Genomic DNA, 16,873 nt, shown 5'->3' with positions numbered 1-16,873 from the left:
CAGCTTTCACGGTAAATTTAAGTGGTGAAACTGTCAGAGTCATTCTAGAACTCAAGTACAGAGCATAAATAAGAGTAAATTGCATTCTGAGGTGCTCAGATCTTTTGCTGAATGGTGAAAAGTCATTTTCTCCTCTACACCTCTATCCCTCTTTGCAATACAGTCCAATGTCTCTGGTCCTCCATGTTCTTCTTCAACTGCCAGTTCTTTAGGTAACAGGCTGTTTCTTAATATTTGTGTGTGATGCTCATTAATCTAGTCAGATATTATCACTGTTTGGTCTTTTGACACCACCTGTATGCAAAACACAAAACAAAACAACACAGAAAACAGCTGTCTTACCTTAAGAAAGTGCCTTGTTGCTAGAAAGAGAGCTGAATCTGTTTCTTGTGCTTTTGCACACTGTTCTGCTAACGGTGTTACAGCCTCCAGACAGAGCTGGCAAACCTCAGAACTCATTCTGATAACAGGCATTAAAGAATCAATGTCAGATTTCAATGAAATTGTGGCAAAACTTCCCAATGGCATCACTACAAAATACTTTAAATGCTTCTATGTTTCAAAATGTCTTTTTACTATAAAGCTGTTAATAAAATAATAAAAAAATAAAAAGGGGAAAAAGAACTCTAACTTTGTTGCTTTCTTTTATTAGCTACATACCCTAAAGTAACATAACCCTCTCTGACATAACATTTTCAGAAAGAGGCCCTTATGGTCAAGCTCATCTGTTTCTGACACGTGCCACAGATTAGTGAAAATGGTACTCCCGTTATAAGAGGGAGAGCCCATTGGCAACGTGACAGGAAATGCTCTGGAGCCAGCCCAATAGAACAGCAGCAGTGTTTTGTATTACCAGCTGAGAAACTAATTCAGGAATGGCTTTAGGATACCAGCTGAAGGCTTATGAAGTTACACACTCTGAAGTGAAGTAATGGAGGAGGCAGGAATGGGTGCCAGAAAAAACTTACACGCTAAACCACTTAAACACTGCATTCAAGCAACAAGTCAGAGGAAATTCAGCTAGTACTGGAATCTCAATAGACACTACAGTGAAACTCAGTCGCCAGAGAGCAGAGAGGAAGAGTAGATTACGGATATGTAACTATAGATACAGAAATTGATAGGAAAGGAAAAAATGCAAAGAAAAAGAACCAAGACTTAACATGTCTTTATAAAAGAAGCTAAGATTTTTAGACTCTCAAACTCTGTAAAGGATACGATGACATCCCTAACTCCAGTGAGTACATCAGGCTCTTAAAGAGGTCCTCTGGAAGTTGTGGAATTTTCTCAGGGAATATCTCACAGATGAAAGTGATTAATTTGTAATATTGATTACACAGGGATGGAAACTGTCAAAAGAAAAACAAGGGCATTTTAGAACGACATAGCTCTATCCTGATGTTATTTCCAGCTGTATAAAGAGACAAATCTGATGCTTTCCACTGAAGAAGAAAAGACAGTTCTAGGCAACAACCTCAGTCATCAGTGTCTACAGCTATATTAGCCAAAAGTATGGTGCAATAAAAGCAGACTGATAAAGCAGAAATGTTTAAGTTGATGGCAGGTGTCCATCTACTCCATACAAAGTCATGGAGTTTTTCTTCACACATGAGCAAGTCTAGTCCCGTGGAGTAAAAGCCTCATTAGCGTTTGGAGAACAAGAGGGGTGCTCCTAGGGCACATCCTTTGACTTGATTCATCTAAAATGGAGGTAGCTCCCATGCTCAGTGGGTGCTACCAGGTGAGAACCAAAGCCTATTAAGAGGGGACAACTGAGCTACCCTTCAGAATTGTTCCCGACTCAAAATAAATATTAGCATAGCGTAACACAATGAAATACCGCCATTTGGTTGCTTCAGATTTTACTGTCCTACTGACAACCTGCTGTCTATGAAATGAAAGCATTGCAAAAATAATTAGAGTTGCAATTTGCTCCCACATAATTTTTTGTTTTGACTAATATCACTGCTGATGCTTCCTGTCACATTTCTGACACTATCACAAAAATGATTCCACAGGCCACATTTCAGGGTTGGCTAATTGTTAACCTGCACAGACTTCCTTTTAGAGGGAAAAAATATTTGTTTAGGCCTTCCAAACATGCATTTCCACAGGTTAAAATACTTATTTTCTAATGGTATCTATAATTAGAGAAGCTATTTACTTTTTTAAAAGCCTAGAAAATCTAACTTGTGGAGGTGAAGCGCAATTTAGAACCCATTTCTGGGAATTCATTACTATAAACCTTTCATATTCTAGCAGTTACATGTGAAAATATACTTACCTTCAACAGATCCTGGGACATTAGAGGCAGAACTAGATTAACTCCATATAAGACAACATCTGCTGCCGATACAGATCTATTTGTGGCTTGCCCAGGCTCATGTCCTCTAAATACTTCATCTGTAGAAAAGATAAAAAATATTTTGTAAAAGAAGAGGATCAAATATATTGAAGAAAGAGTCACATTTCGTTAATAAAGACATTTTTAATGATAGGACTATCACACTCTTCCCAAATGAAAACATGACGCACTGTATTAAAATAGAAACTTAGTGAGTAGAGACTGCCACATCACTCTATATTTATATTCATTAGGACTAAGCATTTCATAATCACATGTACCAGATGGCATACTAACCAGAACACTTGAGATACTTTGAGAGCTCCCTTCCATTACAGAATGGAAGCTCTCTTACACTTGTTTCTAGTGATATCTGCTTCATGCTTGCACAAATAGACAGTGAGCAAAATATTCTAGCATTTCTCTACTTTCTGTACATTTCTATATAGTATACATTGTAATATATACTTATGTGAATTTTATAAACACAAAGAGAAATAAATGGAGGAAGTTACTGAAGAAAACTCTGTAATTTAGAACTTGCCAAGTTTCTCCAGTTCCTGTTAAGACCTGTACTTCCCAGTGACTACCAATGACCTTACTTTTATAATTCTGGCATTAAGTTAATAATAGCGACCAGAGAAGTTTCAATACATTTGATATCTGGGTATTATGTTTAGGTAGTATTCACAGTCCTTAGTTTCATGGCATTTTTTTTACAGTATTTTGATGCTTCTAACAACCAATATCTGATCTCAAAAAGAATGTGTAAGATGGCACTGAGATGTCCACTTGATGGACAAAGTCTAATTTCGGTTCTGTATTTTTGTGTTGCACATACAGAACAGAAAAACAAGACAGATGCACTGAATTTCAGAGTACAAGGTTCCCTCTCCTTCAAAACCTTAGTGCCTTAGAACAGCAGTGAAAAAGATCAAAACCACGTAGGCAGATTCAGTTTGTTGCTGAGCAAGTCTTCTGGGCAAACAGTATAGGGCATGGTAAGAAAAAAATCGTGCAAATGTGTTTTAACTTATTCAAAAGCAATGCAACACAGCTAAGCTAGAGGTGACTGACAAAATTGCATTAGTCCTGAATATGAAGTGGCAAAGATACAGAAGAAAGCAACAGGCTGGGGAAAAAAAATAAAAATAAAAAAACCACCCATATCTACATACTATAACACATATTCTGTGAATGAAGAATACAGAAAACCCTCAAACTTGACACATTTTCGCTTGACAATTTTTCAAGAGCTCAGCATTTTGCAAAGTTGGGATCTTGTACTACAAAGACAACCCATCTGCTCTTGCAGTAATTTGCTAATCTGACTTCTCTGTAGTTTCTGCTACTACATGTTCAGACTTGCAGCATTCATTTTTTAAGTTGTTGTTGTCAACATGCCCTATTTATTTTACAAGAGCAGTAATTATTTCTGAATACTGGAAGATGTGCCGTACTGTGAAAAGTTCTTCCTTTGCTACTTGCACAATAAATAATTTTCATATCCTGAGCAAACCTAAACTCGAGTTTCCAATTTACCTGAATTGAACTCATGCCCTACGATGGCTTTTTTTTTTTAACTGTTTAGAATACAAATTATGGCTTAGCAATTACCAATTCCTCCATACCTGTATCACTGAAATCTATGAATTCTTTTGATAGAAGATTAGTGAGAAGCTCCATAATAAGGAGGAGATCCTGGTACTGATCTTCTTCTGCTGTAACATCTATCCGTTGCCGACCTAGATTATTCTTGGAATACACCTGGAGCAGAGTTAGGCAGGCCTCATACAAGTTCATGGCTTTGGCCTAGAAAACAGCATTAGATAACAAGAAAATTTTATATGTTAAAAGTGACACCCTTTGTTTTAAGATGGTGCTACATGGTTGATGACACCTGAAGGTTTTAATTTCAGTTATACTATGGATTTTCATAACAACCGCACACAGAATCATCAAGGAAACAGCTATCTTAAATACTGAGAACACTTACAGCCATATATTTACATGCTACTGACAAACATTATAACATTACTTTTATCAGTTCCTCAATCTTAACGAAAAAGAGTGACTTGGGCCAGGCTGACACATCTCACCAGTCTCGCAAACTAGATTAAAATTATCAACAAGATCCCAAAGGGACTCACTTCTGCTATCAAAATTTGGAGCCATAATACTCTCTGTGCATTCCCATATTGAAGTAGGCTTCTCCTAGATGCAAAAGCCATCGCTTCTGGATGCAAGAGCAAAATCAGCCAACAGAGCAAAAATGTAAGCAGCCTGCATCAACTCATTTTACCCGATAATTTCTTGGTAACCACTATGCACTGTTTAGAACCAAAGCAGCATCTCTACAGTATGCATTTGTCACATAAAACAGTGCTGCAACTCTGCTACACAAGCCTTCAGAGAAGTTTGGTATGGTTAAGTAAGCATTCAACACGGTCTGTACTCTTGCCACCCCTGCACGTTAAGACTGGTGATGAATTATGGTCAAGTTTATTGCTAAAAGAACAGTCTAGACGTCGTGCTTTTAATCTTTGGGAGTGTATCTTTTTAAACAAAGGAATTCCTCTAGCAGATGTGACCATATAGCATTTCTTTCTATATAGACAGAATAGTGACGTAAGCATACAGGGTTTCTTTCTGTATAGAATACAAAAATCACTCTGCTATTTTGTACAATGCATGCGCGCACACACACACACTTCTCCTCCTTCCCCTCTTGGTTGTATTTACCTCTCCAAGATAGCAAATTTGTTTATGTGCAACTTCAACAAAGACTTCTATTATGAGATTAACAGTCTCTGGCGTGTTTTTGTATACTTCCATTAATCCAATGCAATTATTAAGGAAGTCCATTAGGAAATTAAAGAGAATTGCTACATTATCAATCTGGGTAGCCTCAGCAATGCCACAGAGTGCTTCCAACGTAGCAGTGATTTCCTGTTTCACTTCCTCCTCTTGGCAGATCTGCTGGAAGTTTTCTTGGTTTATCACATTCAGGAATCGCTGCTGAAGTGGCTGAAGAACCTTAATTTTTTTTTTTTAGAAAAGTCACATTAAAATAAGTATATTATTACAAGAATGAAATTTGAGGTTTAAATAATTTAGCAAGCACATGGGTTGTTTTTAGCACAGCGGTACAAGAATCAATCAATTCCAGTTTGCAATGGCTCAATTATGTTATTTTTCTGTCACATTAACATAAACTGAAGTGATAGTGATTAGTGATTCTCATTATCCACCATCACCTGCAGGTTGGTTGCAAAATGAGCACCGCCATAAATATTTAGTATTATTTTGTAGCGTTTAAACAAATAACAAGGACTTTCTCTGAGTCACATTATTTGATTCTTTTCCAGATTCAGTATTAGCAAAAAAAAGGTCAGCAATGAAAGCATTAATTAAAAATCATGTTCACAATTATCTTTGTCTTATTACAATTCTTGGTAGTACAATTTCTCTTATAATCAGCATATGTGACTACGTTTGTAAACTAACCCAATTTGAACCAATTTAGACATTTCCATAGAACAGTTAAATGTTTTTCCCCAGTTACTTCCAGTGCCTTATAACCTTAACTTCAATCACTAACTTCATAACTTTCCTAATGAAAATAAGCTTCTCTCAGAAGGACAGTGCTTTTCAAACTTCAAAGCTAATGTGGTGTAGCTGAAGTGTGATCAGGAAGCATTACAGCACCAACCTTTCCAGTATTAAATATCTGAGCACTAATGGAACCAGGGCACAGAAAAGCTGGTCGAGAAGCTTCATTATTTTTCACATTAGTCTTACTATCATTATCTTTAAGTGAATAAATGAATAATTCATAAACACCACGAAATTAAAATAAATAGACAAAATGGCACAACTCTGATGAAAGCCCTTAACCTTTACAAAAGGTCTCTTCCAAGTGTACTGCTAGACTGGCTATTTCATGAATCCCCAAGTAATTTTGAGTTGTTTCTGTTTAGGTAGTAATGGTTTAGATATCATGGACAACACCAATAAGCTGCCAAAAAATTATGGCCCTTCAAAGAAAGAATCGTTAAAAAAAAATATTGGCATTAGATGTTCAAAATCTGAAGATTTTGTATGAGCTGAGTTTGCATCACCATAAAATTCCTTAAACTAACTTCAAACTTTGGTTTTATTACTTGCAAAAATTAAGGTAACAGAAGCATCAAAACAGCTTACCTCTGTCCAGTATTGTTGTTTTGTTTCTGTATCCATATGAGCAAAACCTCCTAAAACTAAAGCTTTCATTAGTGTTCTCTGCACAGAACTGGACAAATAGTGAAGGGGAGGGCTTCGCCTTGCAAATTGTTTAGCTAAATTCCACCAGTTTTCACACTGAATAACTAAGTTTGCCCTAGAAGGGGGAAAAATATTTTGATTAAAGAAAATACTCCAAAAATTGTATGAACAGAGTGCATCAGGCTGCTAGCAACTGTCAGAAGATTTTTATTTTTATTTTTTAATGTAATTCCTTTATTGTAAGGCTAAATTGCCTTTTTACTTTCATCTTATTAATGTCTCAACCATAAAATTTCTGATGTGTATACTCTGAAAGTAGCTCAATTCATATGGGAGAAAAGCAGGGAATTACTTAGTTTTACACACAGACAGACACACACATAGTTAATGGATATATTGCATGGATTAAAAGCTTAGTCTCATTATGTCATGATAAAATAAGCAGTTTATTCCAAAACTAGCTCCTGTGGTTTTTATTTATCTTTAAAAAAAATTCTCCTCAAGCATTTAACTCCTCAAACTTCAGTCTTTCAGACTGAATGCATGATTGCATGTCAATTCACAGAAGCAAAACATTCAAGAATTTTCTTCTTCACAGTTTGTAATACCAAAGAAATTTCTGAAATTTGTCTGAACCCACCAAACCCTATGTTTTTTTTTCTTTAAAAGGTTTATTAAACATATTTTATACTGGCTTAGCCAGTATCTGAACTCAATCTGAAACAACTTGTTCAACAAAAACAAACAAACATAAAAATCCTTGCAATAAGAGTGGAGACCAGGAGAATTTTCCTTTCTCACTGTTTGTGTGAGGCACACAGGTAGGGGAAGGAGAGTGCACTGATCAATAATAATAAAGATTAGGTTAATGTTTTGTCAAATCTAGGTCTCACTCCTCACTTTGTCAGACAATTTTTTCCTCCATTTATAGCACGTTACTAAAGTAATTTGACTTACAGAGACATGAATATAAAGTGCCCCATATCTGGATTACTTTGGCCAAAAAAATTTAAAGGAAGCAAAAGAAATTTTTTGACTTCCAGAGGTGTAGCAACTTACCGCTCTCTCCTTTCCACTAATGTTACTAGCAGTTGTACAGTATCATTTGCAAGGTCCTGCTCTGAACTCCACACTGCCAGGTTACTGATCACTTTTTCTAAAAGGTAACCCACAATCCACTGGGAACCCTCAGTATCAGCACCAAATGCTGTACTAAATGGCAGACTTATCTATAAGAAAAGCATTAAAATGAGTGAGTTTTACAGAAGGCAGAACCCCAAAGTGTATGGTAATCAGTCAGCAAATTCTTTTCAGGCTGTCACTTCTTCCCTACTTAAAATACACAAAAGTTACATAGACAAAGGCAAAGAATACCTGTAACAGAAAAATCTTTGCCAAATTTATCTTGCAATTTTAAGCACAACACCTAAAAGAAAGAAAAGTATCAACCTCATCACAATAGCAGGTTTAAGTATGTCTAGCTTTTAATGCCAAAGAAAGTTCAGAAGCTTTAAAAATTAAGAGAAAGATACCAAAAAATCATCTCCCAAAAGTGTTTCCATGAATTTATGATGAAATTCCTCAAAATAAAGTGATAAAAATAACTGGAAATAAGCCTAGCTCTTGATCTAGTTTGAATCTTGTAAGAATTTATTTTCATCGTAGTCTTTTCTACACCAGCTTTCTGCATTATTCCTTCAATCTACACAGATTTTAGGGAAGATGTCACATTCTGGTCCTGGTACGTTAAAATAAGCTTCCTTGAAATTGCCTGCTTGCCTATCTTCAGAAAAAAAAAGTTTAAGAGTGAAATCCAAAAGCTTTGTAATATTTGTGCAGGGGCTTCCTGTCAGCACACCACCGTTTCTGATTTTAAAATTCATAATATATACATGACTGAGTATAAGATTTAAAAAGAGGTGTTCAACCTCTTTCACATGCCAACACAAACTAAATGTGTACACTTCCTAGATACCCTGTTTCATGCTCTCCAATTCTTCCCCTGCTGATATCTTTGCTCTGGTGCAAGTACAAGTTGAGTAATATAATTCAAATTCATTACAAGTCTTCGGTATCCCTAACTTTGTTAAGGGCTCCTGAAGCGTTAGTATTCTTAGTTGCTTCAGTAGTGGAAATAAGGGAGGAGGCGGCGGCTTCCTTCTCAGAAGTTAGAGCCAAGAGGACCTTTTCATGAGTGGCCTCCATTAGCTAGCTGGAGTATAGTTAGTTGTATAAGCAAAATCAGGATCAAGGTATAATCATGATTAGTGCTTTCCAAACACGATAAAATGTTGCCCTTTAGAAAGAACGCATCATAGAAATCATGATATGTACAATGAGAACATATGAGAATAGGGAGAGGAGAGAAAGTAACATGATTTTAGCTTATATATACCACCTAGTGATGGTGTTAGATATCTAATTCAGAATTATGACCAGCTACTCAATAAATCATTCATCAAGGGCAACCACTGTATTAAAGATGAACTGTAAGATCTGACGTAGTTTATAGAATTGCTGTGGTAGGTGAATTTCACCCGCTATACAACCTGAGAGAGCGCTATGCTACTGTGATGCCACTAGCTAAAAAAAAATCACATTTATACCAAGATGCACAAGAAGGGTCCCCTAACAACTTATATTTATAATGAAAAAAGGAAGAGAACATCTACTTTCAAACAATTTAAAAACTAACCCCAAATACAATATTAAAAATGCTTTATCACTGCACCTTAGGATAGCTACACTAATATCTGCATTCCAAGGATATTTTTGCTAATACTCACCAATTCATTCATAAAGGTTATATCCTTACCTGATCATACAGCTTTTCATCCACCAGGAGGTAAGTCTTTGCCCAACGCTTGAGGAACCATACAATATCTTTGCCCATCTGCGGGCTCAGAAGGTGCGTGAGATTTGCCCTTATTGCTCGAGATTCTACTTCTGACACTCTTAAAATAGCCGATAACAACCTGCAGATTTAAAACACAACAAGGATGTTGAGTGTTCTTTGGAGAAGTAGTGTGACTCTACGAAACACTTATTTTTTCATGAAATATGAGGAAGGAACAGGATAATGAAGTATTTCAACTCTAACGAAGTGGAGAGCAGTTAACTTGTCTCTTTAAATCCAAGGAGAGAGACAAAATGGCAAATACCCTCCACAAAGTCAGAATATAAGGTGATCTTTGACTTCAAAAACACTGCAACAGAAGAATCCTGACAAGCATTCTGACGTTGTGGGAATGCAGACATATGTACCGCTGCCTGTAATGTTTGAAAAGCTTTATAGAAAAACTGATTCTCCCCTTCCTGCATGAACCACCTTCTTCGTTACAAATTGTGGCCTAATCATGCAGCTTTTGCAGTATGATACAGCTACAGCAATGTCCAGTTATTTCTTACTTTTTCATTACCACAGAGAAACAATATGATGTAGCAGACCACCAAGTGATTGCATTAATACACTCAGTCAAGAAAACTATATTTAATATTAGCTTTTACAGTATCTCAATTAAATTTGGTAAGAGTTTGCTAGTCCTCAAGGAATTTATGAGTTGGTGGTGGTCTATTTCTGTTTTTACTCCCATCTGCACTAAGACATTGCAATCAGAAATTCTGGGTTTTGACCAGTTCCTGTAGCTGCCAGGCTTGTCGTCAATGACCACTATTCAAACCTCTACATGTGTTAGCCCGTGAAGCACTTAACTGCCCGTGAAGATCCATTTTTCTAGCCTTTTCCAGAAGAAAATGTTAAGTACACAAGTAATCTTGGGTAAATAGTATTTCATGCCAATAAAGAAAAAGATTTGAATTGAGCCTTCTGCATACTGAAGATTCAAACCGAGGACTCCTTTGTGGGCATCAGCCTTCTTGCAAAAAGAGAACGGAAATCCCTTATGCTGTTCCTTAAATATGTTAATAATAACATGTGTACATAAGGGGCAACAACTCTTCCCCCCACCAAAGACCAAAGCTGCTACTGCCAAGTGGAGACAGTAAATCACGACCAAAGACGACAAATTCACTTAAGCTTTGGAAAGCTCTTGCTTAAGCTGCACATGTGCAGAATACATTATAGACAAAAAATTTTTGATAACATACTATAGGCTGTGTTGCTTTAAAAACAAGTGATTTTTTTTATTTTTTTTTAAGTAATTTGAGTCGTTTTAAGGATTTTCTGTAATAAACAGGTCAAAGACAGGCTTTCAGTAGTGATAAAGTATTTCTATTTATTTTAATAGGTAGATCATGTCCTCAATTACAACTATTAGGTCCTCAAGCTAGTCATTTCTGCCATCCCATTTCAATTGAGTTTTATCTGTTTCGATGCCATACTTTTTCTTCCCTTCAGTCCTCCCCCTAGGTCAACTTGACTTCAAACATTATCTGTAATCTCTCTGCCTATCTCCACCCTAAAAAGAAATATATATACATATACATAAACATCACTTCATCTTTTCTGTCTTTTCTTTTATAGCTTTGCCTTAATAGATCAGTTATAAAACCATTCTTATAAATTATTTGCCTTTACTTAAAGACTAGTTAAAAGAGACATTTCATTTCCAATGTTCAGTGTTTACATATGGCTTTTTTTTTTTTTTTTTCAATTCACAGAAGTCCATTCACGTTCTCACTTTTTCTCTGAAAAAGTATTTGACATACTTAACACATGACGCATTCTTACCTAATTACAGAATCAGTTCTGTTGTACCCTGGGATGGAAGAGGCCTTTTCTCCTGGAGATCCCAGAATTTGAAGTGTTGTGTTGATGTCAACCTCAGCTGAATGTTTAATGGAGTATTCCATTACTTCTGGAGGTATTAGCGGAGTCTCTCCCTGAGTATCATTAGCCAAGAGGTAGCCTTACATTAAAGAAAGAAAGAATGATCACAACTTTCTACCCTAGGTTAACTTAGAGCTTTTTGATTAGAGAGTCCATTGGATTAACTGCAGACATCACACCAGAATCAAATGTTTATACAACCCCTGACTAACACCGATTAAATATGCATAATTAACTTCAGAATATTTAAAGCCATTCTGTAAAAAAGAACCTAAAAGTGACAGTAAACTAATGCTGAAAAATAAACCACCACATTAAATAATAAAAGAGGGAGAAGAGCTTTGCTTTGTGTGAAAGAATAACAGCCAATTCAGGTACCTGAAAAAATATTCTACAACATTGTGGTCACTTTTTTCTCCTTCAGTTATGTGATAAAAATTGTTCAATTTTACAGCTTCCCTACTGAGTCCATCTCATCTGAGACTTCTACTCTGCTAATATTTCAAATCTATAGAATCTTTCAGACACTAAACAAACATGCTATAATAAAGTTTTCCTTGCATAGCAACAGCAGATCAGGTAAAGCAATGGTTTTCACAGTAAAATACTCTGGTGTCTAGATAATTAATATTAATTCCAGATTTAGTCATAGTTTTCGGTGTCTGATCTCATAATCATCTGAGCTACAAATATAAACTTCATCCTACAGCGATACAAAAATATTATAAACGCATTTATGCCAACATCTGAGAGCAACTAAAACATCAGACATTCAAAAAGACCCCACAAAATATTTCATACAGTGTACATTTCTCCTAATAAAATACAGACACTGTCTTAGCTGATGTTATGCTTTGCAAACAGCTGTAAGATAGTTCCATCTAAAAATCAAAAATAAAAATGTTCTAAACTCAAGTTCCCTGAAACACAGCAAAAAGCCAGGACATGGATCATCAGTCCTGAGAGATTCTGGAACTTACTCGATTCTTTGCACCACTGAGTAACACTGCTATCCTGATCTCATGTGTGTTCCCTTAAGTCATGCGAGCCCAGACAATATAACTGAAACCACGAACAGGCTAATTTCTTGAATAGGTGGATCTCAGAAGTCTATGACAAAATTACTTGCGGGAATTTCCAAAGGACATACCTCATGAAAAGATTACATTAATCTTTTAAAGATAATTTTCATGTTACTGCAGACAGATGGAAGTGAGACAAAAACTTTGTAAGTAGCTTGCAATGCAAGCACTTTTCTTTCCTAACATGTTCCAGGTGCAACAGCAATATCAGAATAAGTGCTATTTAACACTGTTCACATACCTGTGACTAAAATAAGCCAATGAATATCCTCATACAGGTCATCAAGCACTTTATTGTCAATTGAGGCTGATGCTGGTGAGGCAAGTAACTGCTGCTGATGTCTTTGCAACTGACCATGGAGCCTTGTAACTCGGTCTTCTAATAAACTGTGGACACACAATAATAAAATAACTTTGCTGGTTTTAAATTGTTTCAGCAAAGTCAAGCTCTTCCAATTTGGTGGATTTATTCATTTGCATTCATACTATTTTTCCATACCTTGTAAGAAGAGGTATACAGTGTTCTGCAGCAATTCTTCCCAGCATGCCTACACTGGCCAACTGGTCACAGAACTGGTCTCTGTCGTCTTCCTGCAGTTCACTTATTTCTTCTTCTTCCCGAGAGGCCACACCATTGGCAGTCTGATGTTATTTCAACAAAATTAGAAGCAACCAGTTAATGTTACACTTGCTAAAACTTATCACCACCACACTTTTCTACGTAAATTTGGGTTTTTCTTCCAAGGTGTTTTGCACGGATACACAACAGGCTTGTGCTAAATTAGATACAGATGAGGTAAATAGAGGAGTAAATATGACTTTATATTGCTTTGAAATCAGCATTTCACAAACTTATCAGCAAAATCAGCTCCTTGCATATTTGCTACCATTTCCAACAGTGCTCTCAAGTCAAAAGATTCACTGTTAGTGAAAAAAGTCAAATATAAGAGTTATGAAAATTGATACTCATTATAAGCACAGGCTGGAAAGCAGCAAACAGCTTCTTTACACCACATACATAAATCAGCTCTGGTAAGCATCCACTGCTAGAGGCACAAAATGATGTACTGAATGACTCTCATTCACATAGATGGTCTGCAAACCCAATGGTCAGGAGACTTCTAAAATACATTTGGATTTCAAATCATTATATATAGTCAGGCCAAGAACAATTTTAAACACTTTGCTTTGTCCTATTCATTAGTCAAAGATACTGTTCCCAGTTCTCTGAGATCTTAAAAATAAATCACAAGAGAGATAGTATTCTTCACAATAAAGTGAACGTCACCTCTTTCAATAAAGATTTTCTGTAACTTATTGTTTGAAAAAAACACACCTTTAAAAAGTAAATGCTACAACCTCAGAAAAAATAGAAGGCAAAATAAAAATCTCAAGATGAGATTCCTCTCGCCTTGGCTATATTTTAAGACTACCTAGTAATCAGAGCTTATTTTCTTGAAGAGTTGATCCCATATATGTAGAAATCACATATCAATGTTAGAAGTGTTTTCAAAAATCTCTTGACGAATGACAGAATTTACACAACTACCATTCAAATACAAGTGACAGAGAAAGCTATCATTACATATTGTTTCTACAAAGGCTTTGGAAAATTGAATCTAAACACATTTTCTTACCTAAAGTGCTTTTACTCCATCTTTTCTTTATCTAACCCAGCAAATCATTCTCCTTTGGCAACTTCAAAGTTGCAGCTGTTTACTGAAGAGTGAGTCTCTGCTCTCAAAGCAGAGACTGAAAGTTCCTGTTACTGCTTTGATATTGAACAAGAAGCATTCTAAAATGCCAGCTGTGGCTTTTAAAAGGTTACCCATGGGATAAATGACTTATCTCACAGAATGACATGAATTAACCTGTGTATACGAGCTATGTCAAGACCGCCTGATATGAATTCAAAGTTCTCTTGTGAAATATTCCTCTCTGTTTGGCATTGTTATTACCATCTGTTACATATCAAGATACTAGACATGGGTTTTATATAGGGCTTTTCAGAATGAGGTACCCTGGAGATCTTTGCATAGCATCAAATTTAAGAGATCAATTTTATATAGCTAATGAATCAAATCTATGCAGTAATTAATACATTCAGCATCTACATCCAAGTTTCAGTACCACAATCTATTTCAGTAAGATCCATACTCCTGGCAAAGAGACTAACGGGTTTTCTCTCTCAGAGCGCCAAGAGATAGCTGAGGTAGTTTTAAGTTTTCTTGAGAACAGCCACCTCAAAAATTCAGTAAGGAATTTATGTACTATTTTATCCAGAAGAACCACATAGTATTTCATGCTTCTTTTAGTCTAAGCATAGTCATTCTATATTTTCTCAGATTACACTTCAAAAGTATAATCTGAAGATAATGTATGGGAAATAACAGGATAAAAGGCTTCCAATTTCATTGAAGACTTTAATTATAACCCAAATCCAGAGAAGGATGGTCAGAAGTTTAGTCGTTGCATCTATAGGGAAGACCAGCAGGAAACACGTCAATTTTACTAACAGGTTTATTTATTTTTAAAAGTAACTTCCAACTTTGTATTCCTTCATTTCCTTTTCATAGTGAGAGAAACAGACTGGAAAATGACCTCTGATTAACAAATTCAGCAAATTTTTCATTTCCATTCAAAGCCACGAGTAGTAAATTTATACTGGCTCCCTTGAGCTACATAATAAAGTATACAACGACAACAAAATCCCCACATGGGTTAGTTACTCCATATTATCATCAGAAACTACCACTGTAAGGGCTTACCAAATTCCTTGTACCATCAGGAGCAGCTAGATGGCACTGAATGTAAGAATTAAAGACCTGAACAGCATGTTGGGTAAAGAAACCTTTATGGAAATGTTTGTCATCTTGTACCAAAGTAAGCCAAGATTCCAGCAACTTATCATATGCTTCCATATATACCATGTCATCTTTGTCAAGCTGTAAGAGATGAAAGAAACAAAACAAACATCTTATTCCTAAACTAAACCAGAGAAAGATACTTATATTCATTACTATTTAACAGATGTTCTTCTAATGTTGAAGCAATTTAAAAAAAAAAAATCACAAAACTTATTATTGGCTATCCTTGAAGAGATCAGAAAGAACTGAAGCAATGCATCGAAAAGGTCAATGCAGCTTTGCTAGAATTAAAAAACAAAACAAAAAACCACTGCGTTTAGCTATTTCTTTTCTTCTAATGTTCAAAACCAAACCAGTCTTGATTTAAGCCTTTCATACATACACATAATCACCTAAATACAGGAGCTACAATGTTTTCTCTCCAATGACACCAAGCATCTCAGCTCATACCAAAAACAACAACGAATTGAGCTATTTCTGTTTAATTAGACACAGAACACGTGCATATAGATTATTTCAAAAATAGCGGAATATGTGCTAAAGAGACAGAAAAGATGACAACTCTGTTTAGGAGAAAATCATTACAAGACGGCTTGTATTAAAGAAACCCTGCTGTGGGCAGCCAGTTTTGATGATGATACACAACTTCTCATTCTGTGAACAAAGAAAGAGCACAATTCCATAGAATAAGCCTGCATCTACAATTCTTTAGTGCATTTTAACTGTCACTTCATGCTTTTAGCTTTTCAAATATATTTATATGGGGTACGTAAGTTGCAAAAGGAAATTCATATCTGAACAAGAAAACTCTTGGGTTACAGGGCAGCTAAAGAACCCAGACAGCAGAAGGGTTGTTTCTCTTGAAAAGGACATTTAATGCAATTATCATTTTATTTTTTTTCCACTTGATGCGGAAGTTGAACTTCAGTAAATACAACCACTTTCAGATAACTGAAGTATGACTCCATGGATGGATTTGCTAGTACTGCGAGACTTTTCTTTTCTCTAAGAAGTCTTCTCAACTTTTAACCAACATGATTGCTCACCAAGGTTACTTTGAGATAGCAGAGCTTATTAAAATGATTCCTTGATGAAATACAGAGATACTAAGGCCTTTATCATGCCCCAGGCAGAGGAATTCCTGACTTTCAGTGAAGTTACGAACATGGCTGCATGAACAAAGGAAAAAAAACATTGGCTGGATGACTGACTAAGAGGGAAAACTGATACCATGTTGGAAGCATTTCAAGATGTTTTCACAGCATCATTCTGTAACTGCAAAATGGTCGTATTTACCTTAGCTAAAATATGGGACACATGCAAGTTTGAAAACAAAAGCTGAAGATGATGATGAGAGAGACCAAACTGTATTCAATGCTAACATAAAACAAATTTAGGACAGGCACAGCATGTCTTTTAAATTTGGCTAAAGGACGTTCATTGAAACATGAAACACTTTGATGTGTACATATATGTATTTTTTAACTTAGATACAATTAGTAATTTATAAGAATCCAGAAAATAACAC

The 16,873-nt window shown here is 35.8% G+C and overlaps 1 protein-coding gene across 1 annotated transcript in view; it reads right to left on the bottom strand.

Moving 5' to 3' along the window:
* XPO4 (exportin 4) overlaps positions 1–16,873 on the bottom strand; it is an 80,075-nt gene that overhangs the window by 7,673 nt on the left and 55,529 nt on the right. Inside the window, exons 10-21 of the mRNA XM_040544025.1 lie at positions 15,247–15,423; positions 12,978–13,120; positions 12,720–12,865; positions 11,298–11,475; positions 9,423–9,582; positions 7,667–7,836; positions 6,548–6,722; positions 5,087–5,380; positions 3,976–4,156; positions 2,285–2,403; positions 1,219–1,349; positions 343–460 (exon numbers count right to left, since the gene is read on the bottom strand). Coding sequence (XP_040399959.1) covers positions 343–460; positions 1,219–1,349; positions 2,285–2,403; positions 3,976–4,156; positions 5,087–5,380; positions 6,548–6,722; positions 7,667–7,836; positions 9,423–9,582; positions 11,298–11,475; positions 12,720–12,865; positions 12,978–13,120; positions 15,247–15,423 — 1,992 coding nt within the window. The remainder of the gene's footprint in view (positions 1–342; positions 461–1,218; positions 1,350–2,284; positions 2,404–3,975; positions 4,157–5,086; positions 5,381–6,547; positions 6,723–7,666; positions 7,837–9,422; positions 9,583–11,297; positions 11,476–12,719; positions 12,866–12,977; positions 13,121–15,246; positions 15,424–16,873) is intronic.

Source organism: Cygnus olor, chromosome 1 (genome assembly GCF_009769625.2).
Source record: "Cygnus olor isolate bCygOlo1 chromosome 1, bCygOlo1.pri.v2, whole genome shotgun sequence".
Taxonomy (NCBI): Eukaryota; Metazoa; Chordata; class Aves; order Anseriformes; family Anatidae; genus Cygnus; species Cygnus olor.
This window is presented reverse-complemented; position numbering and strand designations above follow the sequence as displayed.